The sequence below is a fragment of the Xenopus tropicalis genome, chromosome 4, assembly GCF_000004195.4.
Source record: "Xenopus tropicalis strain Nigerian chromosome 4, UCB_Xtro_10.0, whole genome shotgun sequence".
Lineage (NCBI taxonomy): Eukaryota > Metazoa > Chordata > Amphibia > Anura > Pipidae > Xenopus > Xenopus tropicalis.
In genome coordinates, this window is record NC_030680.2 from 100,954,440 (window position 1) to 100,972,190 (window position 17,751).

General features: G+C 36.1%; 1 protein-coding gene across 1 annotated transcript in view; it reads right to left on the reverse strand.

Annotated features, from left to right (window-relative positions):
• The window catches only part of xpr1 (xenotropic and polytropic retrovirus receptor 1), a 68,945-nt gene that overhangs the window by 40,114 nt on the left and 11,080 nt on the right, over positions 1–17,751 (reverse strand). The window contains 1 exon segment of the mRNA NM_001016753.2: positions 15,217–15,268. Coding sequence (NP_001016753.1) covers positions 15,217–15,268 — 52 coding nt within the window.

A 17,751-nucleotide genomic window follows, 5' to 3' on the forward strand; every position in this document is an offset into this window, starting at 1 on the left:
AGATTGTAAACCTGTGCCATATATTTTTCATCATTTTGTTACAATTGGGTACATTTTCATCCATTTGACTACTTTAAAGTGTATCTATAACCTAACCAAATAAAACTGATGTAAACTTACTCATAGTACTTCTCTCACTTACTTTTGTAATTGAGATATTTGCAATTTGAGATTAATACTTCGCTTTGCCAGCAACCCTAGGGCTCTAAACTGTTTTTATAATTGTCCTTCACAGTAAAATAACCCTCCCAGAGTATACATCTCCCAGGCTACAAGCAAGGATGGTGCCTTTAATTTAGCCATCATCTTCATTCTTCAAATTACCTTAACAACCTTTTGTTTAATAACTAGGTTCAACTTTAACTTACCGTGATTATGCTGAAAAGTCATTTTATGGAGTCAGCGAAAAAGCTAGGCATCATGCCCCTTGAAGGGCCACATCTAGCACATTGGCTTTAAGCCATAAAGCCCTGACAAATACTTGGGCCACAGAACATTTATTCTATGACAATTTCCAATATTGCTTGATCTTTATTTGCTATTCAACATATTTTATTATTCCCATTTATGTTTTTGTACAGCTCTGGTTGAAAGGTTGACATTTGTTTAAATAAATATAATAAGATGAGAGCTTACTGTTGTACTTAAGGATAGCTTGAAGCATATCATTATGAAGGCTGAATGCTTTTGCCTGTAACGGAGTTAAATTAGGAATTAGCAAGTTTTATCACTGACATACCAGCATTCTTCCAATAGTTTAGTTAACAAAGGAATGGCGTGAGTTGCTATTGCCATGCCAAAGGTTGCATAACCATAAATTAATGCTTAACAATATAAGTGGTCAATTAGAACAGCCTGTGTTACATGGGGCTTGTGTTGGCTTCATCCTATCTTACTTTTTACAGTATTGCAAAGTACACAATCCGATGAGAAGAGATGAAAGTCATGGGAGGAGAAAATAGAATACAAGAATAGTAGTGAAGATACTATTAGGTTTCCGTTGAAACAAAAGAGGACACTACTTTTATAAATTATATATACATAGACCAGCAAATTATCACTAAATCTGACAGGCAATTTTAACCAGCTTGTAATAACCAAAACTAGATTTTTAATTGCAGTAGTTCTCTTGTCTCCTTATCTTTCTATTCACGCCTTTCCATATAAAAGTCTATAATGGTGTATTCAAAATGAATAATGTCAAGGATTGCTGCAAAGGTACACACAGGCAACAAAAGTGGTACTTTTAACCTTATAACACTGTATTTGGGGTGCTCTGCTATGAAAAAACAAAATTAGAGTATTAACAAGTATAGTCAAAAATATTTTTTATGGGCCAGTAATTCCTTCGACGAGGCGACTTCTCTTGATGGCATGACTAGATAAAACTAGAAAATGTCCGACAAATTAAAAAGGACCACCCGATTTCTTTGCTGCAAATAGTAAGTTGATCTAAATAAACATGTCTGCCACAGCTGTCAAAAAGAGATAAAACTAAAAACAGAAAAACGTAGGCTTCAGAAGATCACAGTGGGGAAATGGCTTTAAAAGAAACTGGCTGTGGAAAGAGATAACAGTAACAGGGACTCTTGGGAAGAGTAAAATCATGAGCCCAGGGAGTATAGGAATCTGTGAAGGCACACTTATCTTGGGCTTACAACATGCAGAAAACAAAGCAACTTCTGCAAACTACAAAACAAGATCAAAGTCATTGTAAGGCAAACCACTAAATACTGGAAAAGAGGACACAGATACAAGATAAAATTTGATGAAGTCTTAAAAAAGTACTTTTAAATCAAAGAAATAAAGTTCCTAACCCTCTTTTTGTTCCAGCACCTTTTACAATATACGTTCCTGATCTGTCAAAAGCCTCAAGGCCTGCTTCATCCACTGCTTACACGGTCTTTAAAACTACCATCAATGCCTTTACTACCACTTGTCATATGCACAATTGAAACAAGTCCTGCTGACTCCCTTCTGCCACAGACAATGCCCACATTGTCCATAAACACTCTCTTTAAATCCCGATCATGCCAACTTGCATTCCAGCTGTAATCAAACATATCCTACCAACTCCATCACATCCCATGGGATCAAGAGCCCAAACTCATAGTGACAATTTGTGCAGATATGTTGACAGTGCAGAGTTAAAATTACATTGTACCAGTGCCACTGCATTTGGCCAGTCTACACTTTTTGTTTGCAAAACAGCAAAACAGAATGCTGACCTCATACCCTAAATCCCAGTTACATAGCCTTGGTTCCCTAGATGTTGTTGGACTAAGTGGATACACCTTGGGGTTTGTGTGTCTACTGACTTTTTAATATGAAGACTTGAATAAATTAATTTTTTATGTACTGATTTTGTTACTGGATATTTTTTTCTATGGTTGTTTGTTTAATATGCCCTTTGGTACTTGGTACATTAACAGTGGCCATATTTACTACTGCAGATCCCTTAATTTAAATAGTTAATAGTTGACATGTAAATTGTGGCCCAGTAACAACTGGAATACAAGTATAAGAAAATTGGACCCTAAGTGCTTCATTCACATTCATTTCATATGTAACTTGGGATAAAAAAAATTAGAGGAGGAGCTGTCCAATAAAACTGAATGCTTCCCTGTCAACTCATAAAGTGAGAATGATATAGGTGTATAGGCAAACCAGCCAGGGACTCTGGACAAAATACAAAGTCTAAGGGAGCAGTAGAATATAACTAGATAAGAGTGGTCCTGGAAGAATTCAGTAACAGTAGGAAGTGTAACAGTAGGAACCTACCACAGACTAGTGGAAAAGAGAAATGGGGAAGTCAGAGAGGCTGTCAGGCTGTACAGAGGACAAAAGTGGTTATTTTTATATTAACCCCCTACTTGGCCAAAAGTGCTCCACATGAAAACAGAAGAAAGGGTGTTAAAAAGATGTGGGCATTGCAGAATTAGAAAGAGGTTAATCAGTAAGGCCAAAGAAGGGTTGATGCAATGAAAAAGGCTAAAAATAAAAAAAAAGACCATACTAATAAATTTTTAGGTTTTTAACGTACAAGAAAACAAAACCCTATAGTCTACTATTTAAAAAATAGTCAACATAAAAAAATAAAAATAAAAACACAATGGAATTGTTTTTCCTAGTTACCATCATATGCAAGGTGCAGATAAAAAAATAATTTTTATTTTATTTGCTTGGATCTATTGGAGATTCCCCGTAGCGCCTTATTTTGTTGCATTATTTTCTTTTAGGGCTCTGACACACAGGGAGATTAGTCGCCCGCGACAAAACTCCCTGTTCACGGGTGACTAATCTCCCCGAGTTGCCATCCCACCGGCGACTTACATTGTCGCCGGTGGGATGGCAGGTGATGGCAACTCGGGAAGATTAGTCGCCCGTGAACAGGGAGTTTTGACACGGGCGACTAATCTCCCCGTGTGTCAGAACCCTTAAGAAGTAATCTTACATCTTCTTATTTTCAAATGTTGTTTTTGTCTAATGGCAATATTTATGTTCAAATTATCTTAGTATATAGCACAGATAATATGAACAGACAATTTATTTTTCTATTATTTCTACTAAATTTCTATTCGGACTGTAAGCAGATTCATCTACAATCTTTTAATTACAGTGTATAAAGACCAACCACAGACTGCTTAAAATATCTCAGTCTACTTGTTGTTGAAGTTCCTTCTAAAGTGAACAACCTCTTCAATAATTAATTTCTGAATTTACTTCTTGGTAAAAGTGCTGGGATTTTACTAAAATAAAAGTCAAAGGCAATCTTATATAGTTTCATGATCACTTAATGCTGCTGTCTATTCATAATTTGTCTTATTATGGCAACCACCCCTTATATAGCAATATATGCTTGTAAATTTTGGTCCGAATCCCATAGACCCCATTGCCTTCCACAGATATGTCTATTCAACTTAATGAAACTCTTATTAGGCCCAAGGAAAACACCATTTTTAGGGTACCCCCTTCAAATCTAAATCAAATTTTTTTTTGCCATTTCCAGGATAACGCCTGACTGGTTAAGGTGTATTACATAGTTACATAGGGTTGAAAAAAGACCAGAGTCCATCAGGTTCAACCCTTCCAAATAAACCCAGCACACACAACCTATACTTATCAATATATACACTCACATACATAAACTATACATACAACTATTAATACTAACTGTAGCTATTAGTATCACAATAGCCTTGGATATTCTGATTGATCAAGAACTCATCCAGGCCCCTCTTAAAGGCATTAACAGAATCTGCCATTACAACATCACAAGGAAGGGCATTCCACAACCTCACTGCCCTCACCGTGAAAACCCTACGCTGCTTCAAATGGAAGCTCCGTTCCTCCTATTGTATAAGTTTTTCCTTTAACATTGTTTATATAGTAAAGGATAATAAGCCATACTATTATATATGATATACTGGGGGTCTTGCAAGGAATAGTTTGTTATGTACAGATCATTTTCTACACTCATCCAAAATTGGCTTGCCATAGTTCAATGTGTTCAGAACTCAATGACATGCTTCCCTTCAAAGAGATTTTTTTTTATTAAGTGTTTAAAAAAGAGGGAGGAGTGTGACCCAATATGTTTGGTTAACAATAAACTGACACCTACAAAGAATGGTAATCTACAAATAAGTTCTGTATCAATCACGCTAATGGGTCAATTGTAATCATTTACTACTATTCACTTTTACTAAGTTCACATTTCATGATAAGCTCGGCCACAAGCTCAAGTTTATTTAGGGATAAAAAGGTGATAAATCATTGTATGAAAATTCCACAAATACAGACCGATTTCTTATAACTGGCAAAGGCACAAATACAAACACGCCCATGACTGAGCAATGAATAACTGTAACAATTAGATGGGAAATAAGTTAAAGTGCAGAAAACTTGGTGAAGAATACCAAAAGCAATTGTCCACATAAAAGAGGCAAACAATCTTTTAAACTTTGCAGAAAGGAAAAAGTCAGCACTGGCCATGAGTTGGAAATGATCTTTGGAAAGTTTGGCCATTCCCTATATCAGAAAGAGCATCACTACACTTAACTTTAAGTAGCAAACAATTATCATAAATAATTTGATCTGGAAATAAAAATATAGATACAATACAAGTTAAAATGTCAAGAAATGTGATTTTCAAGGGATATATTGTTGGGCTCTCAGGGAGAAAGATCACTTGGGTTATTTACTGACTGCTATTTACTGACATGCACTGATGGCCAAACTCCATCAATCAAGTCATCAGCTTAGTTGTTCATCAATCACTCTAGTGATGGATCAAATCCATTTGTTTTTATTTTACCACATAACAAATCATTAATAAAAGTTTTTGCATACAGACAGCTTTTAAGATATTGGTTAAGATTTCATTTAGCCATACACTAAGTGCAATGGCAGACAGCTGTTTCGTCACATGTCTAAAGGTGCCCATACACTATAAGATCCGCTCACTTGGCGATGTCACCAAGCGAGCGGATCTTCACCTGATATCCCCACCTACGGGTGGGCGATATCGGGTAGCAAGTAGCTTAAAAAAAAAAAAATTTGCGGCCATGGGGCAGTCGGTTCGGGGACCGCATCAACGAGCCGATGCGGTCCCCGATCCGACTGGATTTTCTTACCTGGCCGATCGATATCTGGCCAATTTCAGGCCAGGCCCCTCGTTTCTGCCCCTACACGGGCCGATAAGCTGCCCGAAATCGCGCAGACGCGTGTGCCATCCCGCCGGCGACTTACATGTTCGCCAGTGGGATGGCGGGTCATGGCAACTCGGGGAGATTAGTCGCCCGCGAACAGGGAGTTTTGTCGCGGGCGACTAATTTCCCCGTGTGCCAGAGCCCTAAAAGGCACATCTTTTTCCAATTTGGCCTAATCAGACTGATCAGATCATCTGGCCCCCAAGCTAAAATCAGATCAGATAGGAAGGCCTATGCAGACCCTGTAGGGAAAGAAATTTATCATCCAGTTTAAACCTGCCCTATAGATGGAAAAAGCTTCTAGGTATGGTATGGTAATACTTTCTGCAGAATAAATATAGTGTTCTAGGTGGCACTAATGTGGCGAATCTAGTGGCAAAAAAATGCCAAAATGACTTTCATTCTCCTTTAAAAGTAGTATCTGGCTGTCCTTTCTATTCTGTGCCCTGGTGGCTCTGGCGACTGAAACAATGTAACAAACGCCAGCAGATTTTACAGACCTGCCTTGCTGGAGGAGCCTGCCACTTGCAACATGTGTTTGTTTAAAAAGTAACAACCAGAGGTTTGGCAAATGCTGCTTTCTATAGCTATAACTATTAAAGCACTAATAGTTTTTAATAAATTGATATTGGAAAGTTGCTTAGAATTATGGGTTTTTTTTATTTGGCAAAAAATTATTTTTGGGGTTGACATGTCCTTTAATGTACATTAGCGTAAGCTATTCTGTAGGAGTGTTTTTTCAATGTGTAAATACTTTTTTACAATTTGCAAATTTGGTTACATTTACATGCTAGGTTACCTAGTGTTCTTAAATAAAATGACACAGCTTCTAGAATTTTAAAAAATGAAGGTATAAGGGGCAATTTAGGATAAACAAAAACTCAGACACAAAAACATGAAGGCTCACAACACATGCATACAAAAGGTATGAACTAGACTTGGCCCACCAGGAGAATCACCTGACTTAACCCATTGCTTGGGCTGCCCAAATTACAGTAGGATCCAATAGGATTAAACACTGCTTTACTACAAAAATATTAGAAACATCCATGGTGCTCTCATCTTTATAATAAGCATAAGTCCAAAATGGAGACAAATATTTATGTGCAGTGTAATAAAACTGCTTAATCAATTTATGGTTCCAAATCAATTCTAACTGACTAAGCTAAAAAAAAAATCAAAAAAAAATCACATATTGGGTTTACAAAACAATCCCTTATAATATTTTTCCTAATAAACAAAAAAAAATCAGTAATAAAACACTAAAATAGATATTTCTAGTTTTAACTGAAAAATCATGGTATGACCAAAAAAAAAAAAAAAAATCAGCTCTAAATAATTTGGTTTTGGCACTCCCCATGGTACAGAACAGGTCAACTGAATGTTAATTGATGCACATAAATTGAAGGGGGTAACGTTCCTTCAAATCTTTTTCCTTAAGCGGTTTGGTGGTTAATCAGCTCAACCCTATAAAAACTCACTTAAAGTACTGGGCAGAGAAATGAGACAGCCTGCAAGCTAGTATAGGGGGATGGCATCTTTGGGAATTGTTAATAGCACAAAGCAATTAATCACTACAAAGTATAAAAGGCTGGCATTAAAACCACAGCTTTCTTGATCTTTACAACAGGGAATCTCCTCCAGACAAACGAAAATGAGCATTTTATTTGTAATGGTATCAATACCAAATATATAGTTGCTAATACTTTTCTAATGTGATATACAGTGTATACAGTTTAACTATGCTCCTTATAGACAGAAAACCATAAATTAGATGGCTTAAATAGGAGACTGGCATCAAATTGGAATAGCTATTTGTATTTGCTTTTTAAATGACTACATAATTATTGTTTTATAATAAAAGGTCTAATTGCAAAGAGGTGGAATGCATATTTCATAAAATGCAGAACCTAAGCTTCTGAGATATTACTGGTTTTATACTACTAGGCAGGTTTTATCTCAACAAGTTCTTTTTAAAGATGAAGAGTGTCAGTGACAAACTGTCTATAGAATTTTCCTGCAGACCCTGCTAAAGCCAACCAATGGCTATTTTTTTTTTATGCTAGCCTGTCCAATCATTTTAAAGGACCGTGAATATAACCTCTGTAAAGTGTCACACTTATGTGTTTACAAACATTAAACACTACCTTGTTGCTCCCTTTACATGTTTAATTGCATTTAAACTATGCTATTTGGACATTAAATCAACACCTTCACTTGAAGTATTTGCCCTTTACTCCAACAGAAACATAAAAATTGTATGATGAAAGCTGGGGGTCAAAAAAATTAATACATTAAACACAAATATTTAATAATAATGATTACTAAAACAGGCACTGATTCTAAAAAGGATTTTCTGTCTTCCAGTGAGTCAGAACACACCTAGAAGACAGGTCCAATATATACATCTCTCTCTAGCATTCACAATGCAAAATAGCATTGCATATGGCCCACAAGTTATTAATTACTTTAAGCAGTATAGCAGAAGTCCGTTCTTCTCCGGGTCTCTTTAAAAAAAGAGAATGACACACGAGGACATTTGTCGTCCACACTAACCCTGCACTACCACAGGTGACAAATCTCCTGAAGAAAATGCCTTCAGGAGCTTTGGATCGCCACAAGTAAAACGTGTTACTCATGGTCATCAAGCCTAATCGCAGGAAAATGCCTTCCTTTGCATTTTCCTAATACAAAGTCAAATTGCTGTGAGTAAAGCTTTCTGAAGGGATAGGCATTTTTGAGATATTTGTTGCCCACCATATCACAAATTTACCATGGACTACAAATCTCCAGTCACTGCCCTTAGTTGTTACACTGTTTCAGCAGTCATAAACAGCCACACAGAAACTCTTCTTAAGGCTAATAGCACACTAGTTGTTTCCTTTGCTAGCATAAATACTCCAGTGGAGAACACCCAATGCATTTTCTATCCACCACCCTGTATGTGTTTTCAAATAGAGCATTTCGATAAGAATTTGCTGAAGTATGAATTTCACAACAAAATCTGCTCTGTGTGTGCAAAGACAGGCTGACAGGCTTGATAGGCTTCTGTGTGCCATTAGCCTAAATGAATAGTTTTCTACATCTATACCAATGGAGTAACTTGATGGCATTGTGCCCCCCACCAAAAAAAAATATCATCGGAGGGGCTAGGCACACGGCTATTCTTACTTGAAACTTCCCACCCGCTGCCAGAACCCCGCCTACCTGCAGGTAGCCGAGCAGCTGGGGAGGGGAAAATCTATTGCCTTACACAGCTATATAGGAAGCGGTCCCTACAGTCTGAGCCCCCATGTCCCCGGGCCCCCACCCCCTGCAAGGTCTGCTTCCTCTATAGTTTGCCAGTGATCTGTACATTTACCTGAATTAACGTCCCTTTATATCAACTGTTTAGGTTTATCTATTATGTACCTAATTTTCTTTGGTTATATATTGTGTACACAACTACAGAACATATAAATGCATATTAAAACAAATCTAACAGCAATGATAATAAAGAAAAATATAGCTTTTGTTCATGTGGGCTGCTGCCTAGAAAATCAGTGGGAGATTGCTGATTAGAATGCAAAATACACATATTGTGTTCCCACTGACAAATACCAGAAACCTTGAGATCGTTGAGATGGAAACTGCTTAGCAGCAGTGCACAGCCATCCAATGATAACAACCAACACATAGGTACTAAAACGGGGAAATGCCAATAAACTGAAGGAACATGATGTGTAGTTCCTGATGTTCCTACCGTCAGTACTTTCCCTACCCCCTTAAAATAAGCAGGGTATTGATTTGGTATCATTTGTAAGGACTTTGGATTTCTAAGAATGACATTTGCCGCACCCTCTAGGGGTTGCCATATAAAGGACACATTGTCAGCTACAGCTTGGCAGGCTTTAATTAAACAGAAGGTATTGCCTCCTGGTACAAAACACTCTTCTCTCTATAACATTTGCCTGAGACCAAACACAGACCATTTTAATTGGGACCTCCTTCCAGAGAACTATAGGAACATTTCAACCTCACTTGCAAAGAGAGAAAACAGCAACACAAATTTGTATTCATAACCTTAACTACTCAGGACGCAAATTCATTAACCCCTTAGGCTACAGTGAAAAAGGTGAAAAAAACCAACAGGCCAACCAGTAGCCAGAAAAATTATGCATATTCTATATGACAGGCATTACATGGATCAGTAACTTCCAACACACAGCTACATGTAATTATAATATTGAGCACATGGCAGGACTTGTATTCTGCATAAATCATTGACATTTTGCTGCATAAATAGAATGGTCACAGCAGTGTGCCTCCATAAATATCACTCGTATAGCACACAACACAGCCACATCTGTCACAAGGCACAATGCAACACATCAATATACCCATAAATACAAAGAATGCAGACAGACTTCAGTTATTTCATATATATCACACTAGCCACAGAATTTGCGGTCAAAACAGAGTCTGTTAATAAAAGTAAATTAACAGGAACAAGAAAGGTGGAGTAGGTCGATGAGCTATACCAAATTTTTAAGTTTGCCTTCAATTTCCACGTGGCACGTTGCCATTTTTTTTTTTACCCATAATGAAGCATTTTCCCCACATAATTCCAGTGTAATAGCAGTTATCAGAGTTGGGTTTGGCAAGGGAAAGGGGAATTGTGCTGCTGTCATTTCTTGCACTTGCTGTAAAAATATCATCTGTAAAAAAAGTTATGGCGGAAACAATATTAAAGCGATAGTCACATGTTCTATATTTTAACAGGAATGTATGGATATGCATAAATAAAGGTGCCTAGCACCAATACCTCAGAACTTTACTACATGCCTGTGTCAATCCCTGACACAGTTTAAGAACAGGGTTGTGATTGAGGTTGGGCTTGGGGCACAGGGCAAAGTACCAACTGGCTGGTAGGCTCCACCACACAAGTATTGTGTATTGTCTGTGCAATGCTGCACACATTACAGGCTTTATGTTGAACTGTCAATTAAAAACTCTGGGGGGAGGTGATAGGAATTAAACTAGGGATTTACCAATTTCAGAATTCATGCTAAATCCCTGTACTTTTAGCAGGATTTGGATTCAGCTATAGCCTAGCTGTTCATCCCAAAATATATAAACCCATGTTACTTTAAAGGTTTAAAAATTAAATACAATTTTGCTTTTGAAATGTTACAACTGATGGAATATCTTTTTATTTTATACATTCAAAGATGAAATAAGGGTTTGGATTTAGTGGAATCTTTTGTGAAGGTATTCTGACAAATAGAAAAATTAGAAATTTGGTGAAACCATAAATTAAACACCAATCCCATCTCGACTTGAATGACTGTCACTCAGAAATACAACAGTCAACTATTTTGATCTACAATATGTGTGTGTGTGTCACATTTTTATATTGTAATGCTGTAAGTTTTTTTTCAAAACTTACTAGCTAGTTCTCCTTGTAAACAAGGCAGTTCAAGCTCTGTATAAACAATCATTGGTTGTAGGAAAGATTGTTCATTTGCCCCACTAACAAGAGTTGAATCGTCAGATGCAGGTAAAAACAAAGGAAATCCTACCCCTGACAATTCAGCATTAACATTTGCGATGATGGGGCACATTCAAAGGCACCTGATCAAAATTTTCAGTCCTGCCCGATCAATGAGACAACCAATATCAAGGATATCCTAATAACCAAGGATTTCAGCAATATTGGTCATCTTGTCTCCGACCATACATGCACACCGTACAATAATATTGGTGCATGTATGGCCCCCTTTACTGCGAGACAATTAGTAGGCTCAAAGACAGAAATTCATCAATCACTAAGTGCACAACAACATAAATATTTGGGATAGCTATTGTTGACTGTAAAATGAACACGTCTCAATGTTTTTTAACATTATTTTTCTCAGTCATATAGGCTAAGTGTTAACTTGACAACTATTCATCAGAAGCCACTTAAGATAACTATACAGTAAAACCCTGATTATATGTTTCTCGAGGGACTGTTATATGAACTTGAGTAGAAATATGTGCTCTTGGACTGGTAATAGTTGAATAACCAAACCTTAACTGATGCCAGTCTGTGCCCCTTTTAGAAAAATATGGGCTAGAACATATATTATCAATCACAGTTTTCTGCTGATATTGATGTAAAGGTGTATAAAGCGAAGAGAAAAGAAAGAGCAAGATAAAGCAGGTGCAAAAGACCCATCCAATTCCATATACTGGCTAGACCTTCATAGCAGTATAACAAATAGCTGCTTAAACTGCATATTTCAATCACAAGTAATAATATGACCGTCCATCTGATATATTACAAAATATGTAATGTGGTAACTTATATTAATATTATATGTTAACTGGAGAATGCAATATACCCACAATATATTTTAGGCAAACCTGAACAATTTGTTTTTATTTTTTGCTCCCAACAATTGGGAAAAGCCTCTCCACCTTAAGAGTCCAAAGGAAGTGGGGGTAGGGAAATACACACACTAAAAAACCCACACACAATCATAATACAGAAATCACCAATGGACCCCGGGCAGTGAGGCAGATAATCACAATGAATAATTTACAAGCACGCTTTCATCCTGAATGCCCTGAATCCTAAGGAGTCTGGGGAGAAGGCAACACCACATCTGCTAAATGAGCAGAAGAATTAGGGAAAAACAGATTCTAGAGTGGGTTTGCTACTAGTTACCATTCAGTCTAAAGAATATGGGAGGTTGAAAGATATAATCTAACTATACATGGTTTAAGGGAAAACTACACAAGGAAAGCAGATTAGGTATTTTTTCCTGCATTTACTTATTAAGGTAGATCATTTTATTAACAAAATGAAGAGTGTTACATATTCCAGCAGCACTTGCAGAAGTCTCTGACATTGAGGTGGTCCCCATGGTTCAACCAACCAGCAAAAAATGTATAAACAAAGAAAAATCCCCAGTGAACTCAGGGATTCCTTTAATATATGTGATACTCTTGCTTTCGCTCCACAGATGCTTTTGTTTAGCTTAATGGAAGCTTTAAATAGATCACCTCAGTGACGATGTTATAAAAAAAAAAAAAAACTAATTTGAAGGGTTTTTCTGATTTGACTACTTATTCCACCTTGACAGGATAGTGTTCTATAAATAATTAAAAATGTCACAAGCTCACCCTGCTACATGCAACCCCCACAAGAGTCCAAACTGCATCTGAAAGATATACCATACAACCAACCTATATGTTAAGTGGGACAAACTTTTTGATTGCCCAATTAAAACAAAATACCATTCTAGAACACTTAACAATTGGGAGCCCAATGCTAGATTCTAAATACCAAAACTGATACCAAACGCCTGAAGGATCACATAAAATAACTAAAATTAAAGTCCAACATACTGAAAAAAATGTGGCAGCACAGGAGACCACCTGCAAATATATCCCAATGTGGAGCAGTTTTGAAAGTCAATATATAGTTGCATAAAAGGCTTCATCCATTTTTTCACTCTCCAGCTGGCTCTGTTAAATCTGTGTTTCAACCAAACTCCCTTGGAATACAAACAATTACTAAGGGAATACAACAAACAATAAAACATGGCTATCTTTGTTCAAAACGAAGGTGCATCTTTTTAGACCTTCTCTGACAGCATCAGGGAGAAGGATTAGGCATTTTCCATCTGGCAGAGGAAACGCATTGTGTGGTATAGGCCATAGTGGATAGCAATGATGTCTTTACAGTTCTTGAGCAAAAGAACAGGAGAAAGTGCATAGCCAGGTAAAGCTCTGCCTCCACACCATCTTCAGAGAAGAGACTACAGTTCAGACTTCTGCCTGCCACAGACCTTTCAGCATTGGAAGAGCATATAAACCAGCAACAGATAAGACACACACTAAACAGGAACAGTAAAAATGTATTTAAAGGAATAACATCTAAAAAAAAAACTTCCGGATAATGGGTTTATGGATAAAGGGTCCGATACTTGTATTATCATTTATGTTTCTACTTAGGCAATATCCTATAAATTATATATGTTATTTAAGCCACTAACTGCTTGTTAGGGTCAGTGACCCAGCCATCATCGTTATGTTCTTTATAAATATACCCAGGGATTTTTCAAGTATCCAAAGTTGTAAAAAAAATAAAAGGCAAACGGACGATTTCAGGTGTTTTGACACCCCCCCCCCCCAATTAACTCATGTTGTCATCTGGAAATGTGGCATCAAGAAAAACAACTGAGCATTATAAATATGTCATTTATTTTACATAACCTTTTACAATATTTTTTAGCATAAAATTATATATAACGTTATATGTAAATTTAGCAAAGTCCACCTACAGTTAATTTCCAATAAGTCTACCTATATCTAATTTGGAATGTTGAAATACAATCCCTTATGTAGGGCTTTCAAAACAGCTCTGAACAAGAATACTTGAAATATATTGCACAGATATTAGAACAAACGTATACTATAAATTACCCTATGGGGCACATTTATTATGGGGTGTAGAAAAAAAGCAACAAAAGTCACCATGCATCACCAGGCTTTGCTTTTAAGATAAAGGCATTTCTTTTTTTTTTTTTTTTTTTTTTTTTTTTTTTTACACGGTTTTTCATAGAGCGACTTCTGCCACAACTTACTTAAACAAGGTCTGAAGCAGCATAAAATAAGAGCTATAAATCTGGCATTTGGATGGCGTAAAATAAAACACACCTTGATAAATTCCTCATTTATTTTACATAGCTATTTACACCATTTTTAATCAAATTTCATTTAACATTTGACACAGCATAATAAATGGGCCCCTGAATGTACATATATAACATGTTTGGTGGAATACACCACTGCCCAATCATTCTAGGTGTATTATTTATTATTGTATCTATTTAAATTGGCAGTATACCTTCCCATTTTCAAGATTAGATCACTGAATAAAACTTGTGCAGAACATAATTTTGATCTATTGTTTTAATTATGAAAAATGGCCTTTGCTATTTTTTTTTTTTTTTTAAACAGGACTCAGGTTGATGTCACTTTCAAACTTCCTAGTTCTACAGCTATATGGGGATAAGATGGTAGTAAACCAAAATACTAGTTTACAGATAAGTCTTCTGCTTAATAAACTGTTCTATAGCTGAAAGTTTTTAAAAATTTAGCCTTTTTACAAAGTGAGAGAAAGGAAGATAGTTAAAAACAAAACTATTAGCCATTTACAATAACAAAAGAAAATTTACTTTTGTTAAAATAATTGAATATATTCCTACAAGTACAATGCATTGGGGTCATGTTGACAAAGGTTGCAAATGTGTATATAAGAGTAAACTGCCCTTTTAAAAATAAATTAAGAGACTTAATGTATTTAAAGGAGCAACATTTGCTACAGGTCTAAAGACAACCTGCAACCTGTTTAAAAATGTTGATATCACAATGGGGTTGTACTGACTTTTGATCACTCATTCCAGAAACATAACCTAGTGCTGGACTGGATAATTGGGTAATTTGCATGGACTGGCTTTGTATAGCTTTAATTTACCTTCTATTGACGGAGCCTGATCCTGGGCCGCATATAGCATCTCCTTGAAGGCCTAGGAAGAAACAAGAAGAATCATGAGAAAAGATTTAAAGTAAGATACAATTATTTAAGATTATTATATTAAGCAAATTAGAAAATGGTAAGATCCAAAATCAAAGCATGCAAAAGGGTAAAAATAGAAACTACACTTTTCATTTAAATATTGTAAGCTCGGTTATTGGTTGCTTTATATGTTACTCTGTATGTCCAATGTATGAAACCCACTTATTGCACTGCGGAATATGTTGGTGCTTTATTAATAAATGTTATTATTATTATTAACTATTCTCCTCCAACACTGAAAAAACATCCAGGAAATAAAATTGGCAATACAGGTATGGGACCCATTATCCGGAAAGCCATTATCCAGAAAGTTCCAAATTACGGGAAGGCTATCTCTCATAGACTCTCCCATAATTCACATTTTTTTAAAAAAATGTTCTTTTTCTCTGTAATAATAAAACAGTACCTTGTACTTGATCCCAACTAAGATATACTTGATCTTTCTTGGAAGCAAAACAATCCTATTGGGTTTATTTTATGTTTAAATTATTTTTTACAAGACTTAAAATATAAAGTTCCAAATTACAGAAAGACCCCTTATCTGGAAAACTCCAGCATTCTGGATAATAGGTCCCATACCTATACTGTGTGTGATAGGGACCTTAGATAATTTATTTTATTTTTTGTATGTGTTTAAGGTGAGGTTTTTTTTGTTTTGTTTTTTTATATATATATTCTAGTAAGTTGTCTGGGACCTTAGATTTTAAGCATTACTGTTGCAGGTTCTGATGTGTATAGAATATATAAAGAGATGTGAAATCAAAAGTAAGTAAATAATGGGTAATAATGGGTAATATTTTTTCTGGCTTGCTTGTGTTACAGAGCCACCAGGGCAGAGAAAAGAAAAGGAGTCTATTTGCTTGCAAATCTGAATTGGTTTAAAGTGGTTTATCCAAGAAATACTGAGTACAGACCAAACATATCTGACCAATATTACAGTCATTATTAGTGTCACTCAATAGCATTGGTGAACATCTCTCAAAATATTTTCAAGGGAGAGTATATATAACCCCACACTCCCTCCAAAAAGCAAGCAGTTTTAATTTAAGGTCTGTAAGGCTAGATAGACGCAGGCAGAGAATCGGCCCCTACTGTGGCATCATCCTCCCTTGTGCCTGGAGCCACTGCGTTGGCCCAAGTACAGACACAGCAGATTTTGGCACAAAAACGTGCAGCATGCGTTTCATGCCAAAATCAGCTGTTTGCCTGCTTGCATTATGTGCAACCCTAAACACAACACAGCTTGGTCTACCAGCACAGTTCACTTGTATCTATAGTCTACTAGAAATCAAAAGATCAACAGAAAATGAAAGTTTTTTTACAATTGCTCCGCTAGAGGTTTAATAAAAATATGAAAAGTTCTCTGAGCAAGAGTATTGTATCCTGTCAGAACTGATGTCTAAATTAGAATAGTGTGCCTGTTTACCATAATCCCAATTTATTGGATTTATATTAATCACAGGCATATATTTACCAGCTCATGTGGCTCCAACAGCCACGTGCAGATAAAGATCCAGCATGTCTAAATGGTGACTAAATAAATTAAACAAATTTACATGAACAGTCAAACGATCCAATTTTTGCACAAAGTCAATTGCAAAAGGTTATCATTAAGAGGCGGACATTTAAGGCCTGTCTGGGTACAAACTACATACAAGGATGCAATTGCTAACAAATCTACGTATATGTCCAATAGGTCCAATTAGAATACATTAATTCTGAACAAATTCTTATCAAACATTGTTTGTCATTGAACCACAAATTTAGTTTGCTAGGCACTGCACAAATTGATGAATAGTATCAGGCCATTTTTGGTTAGGTTATTGCAAGTGTCAAACAGGGCTTTCAAACACTGTACAGTACCAAAAATTTGAATAATGTTGGCATCAATGATGCACTGCACAGCAGCATGTTAGAAACAAAAGGAGCATGTGAGTCTAAATTTCTGCCTTTTTTCCACTGACTTGACTGTCTGTTCCTGTTTATAAATTTAAGGATAAATATATAGAAAAGGGGGACGCCTGGTTTTAGTTAAGTGGAAAAAAAGTCAATATTTAACACATATATACATATATATATACATATATAGAGCCAGCAACTTACGCAGAGCTTTCAATTAATAATGAACAGTGCTCTTACAATAATTTAACAAACAAGGGTTACAGAGTAACCTAATTGAAAACAGTCCTTAAAATCTACCGTTACCTATATTATGTCAAATCAGGGAGTCAGCTAGGCAGTCAGAGCTGTATGTAAAACCCCAACTGACACTTAACAAATAGAATAAGACCAACCAATTTCACAGCTGAATCAAATAAAATGCAGGAAAACCAAATATATATTTTTCATTGCACGAAAAGGCAACTCCAAATCCGCGTAAAACAGTGTGTGCATAAATCCTCCAAAAACTTACACGTATATCCTTTATGTGAA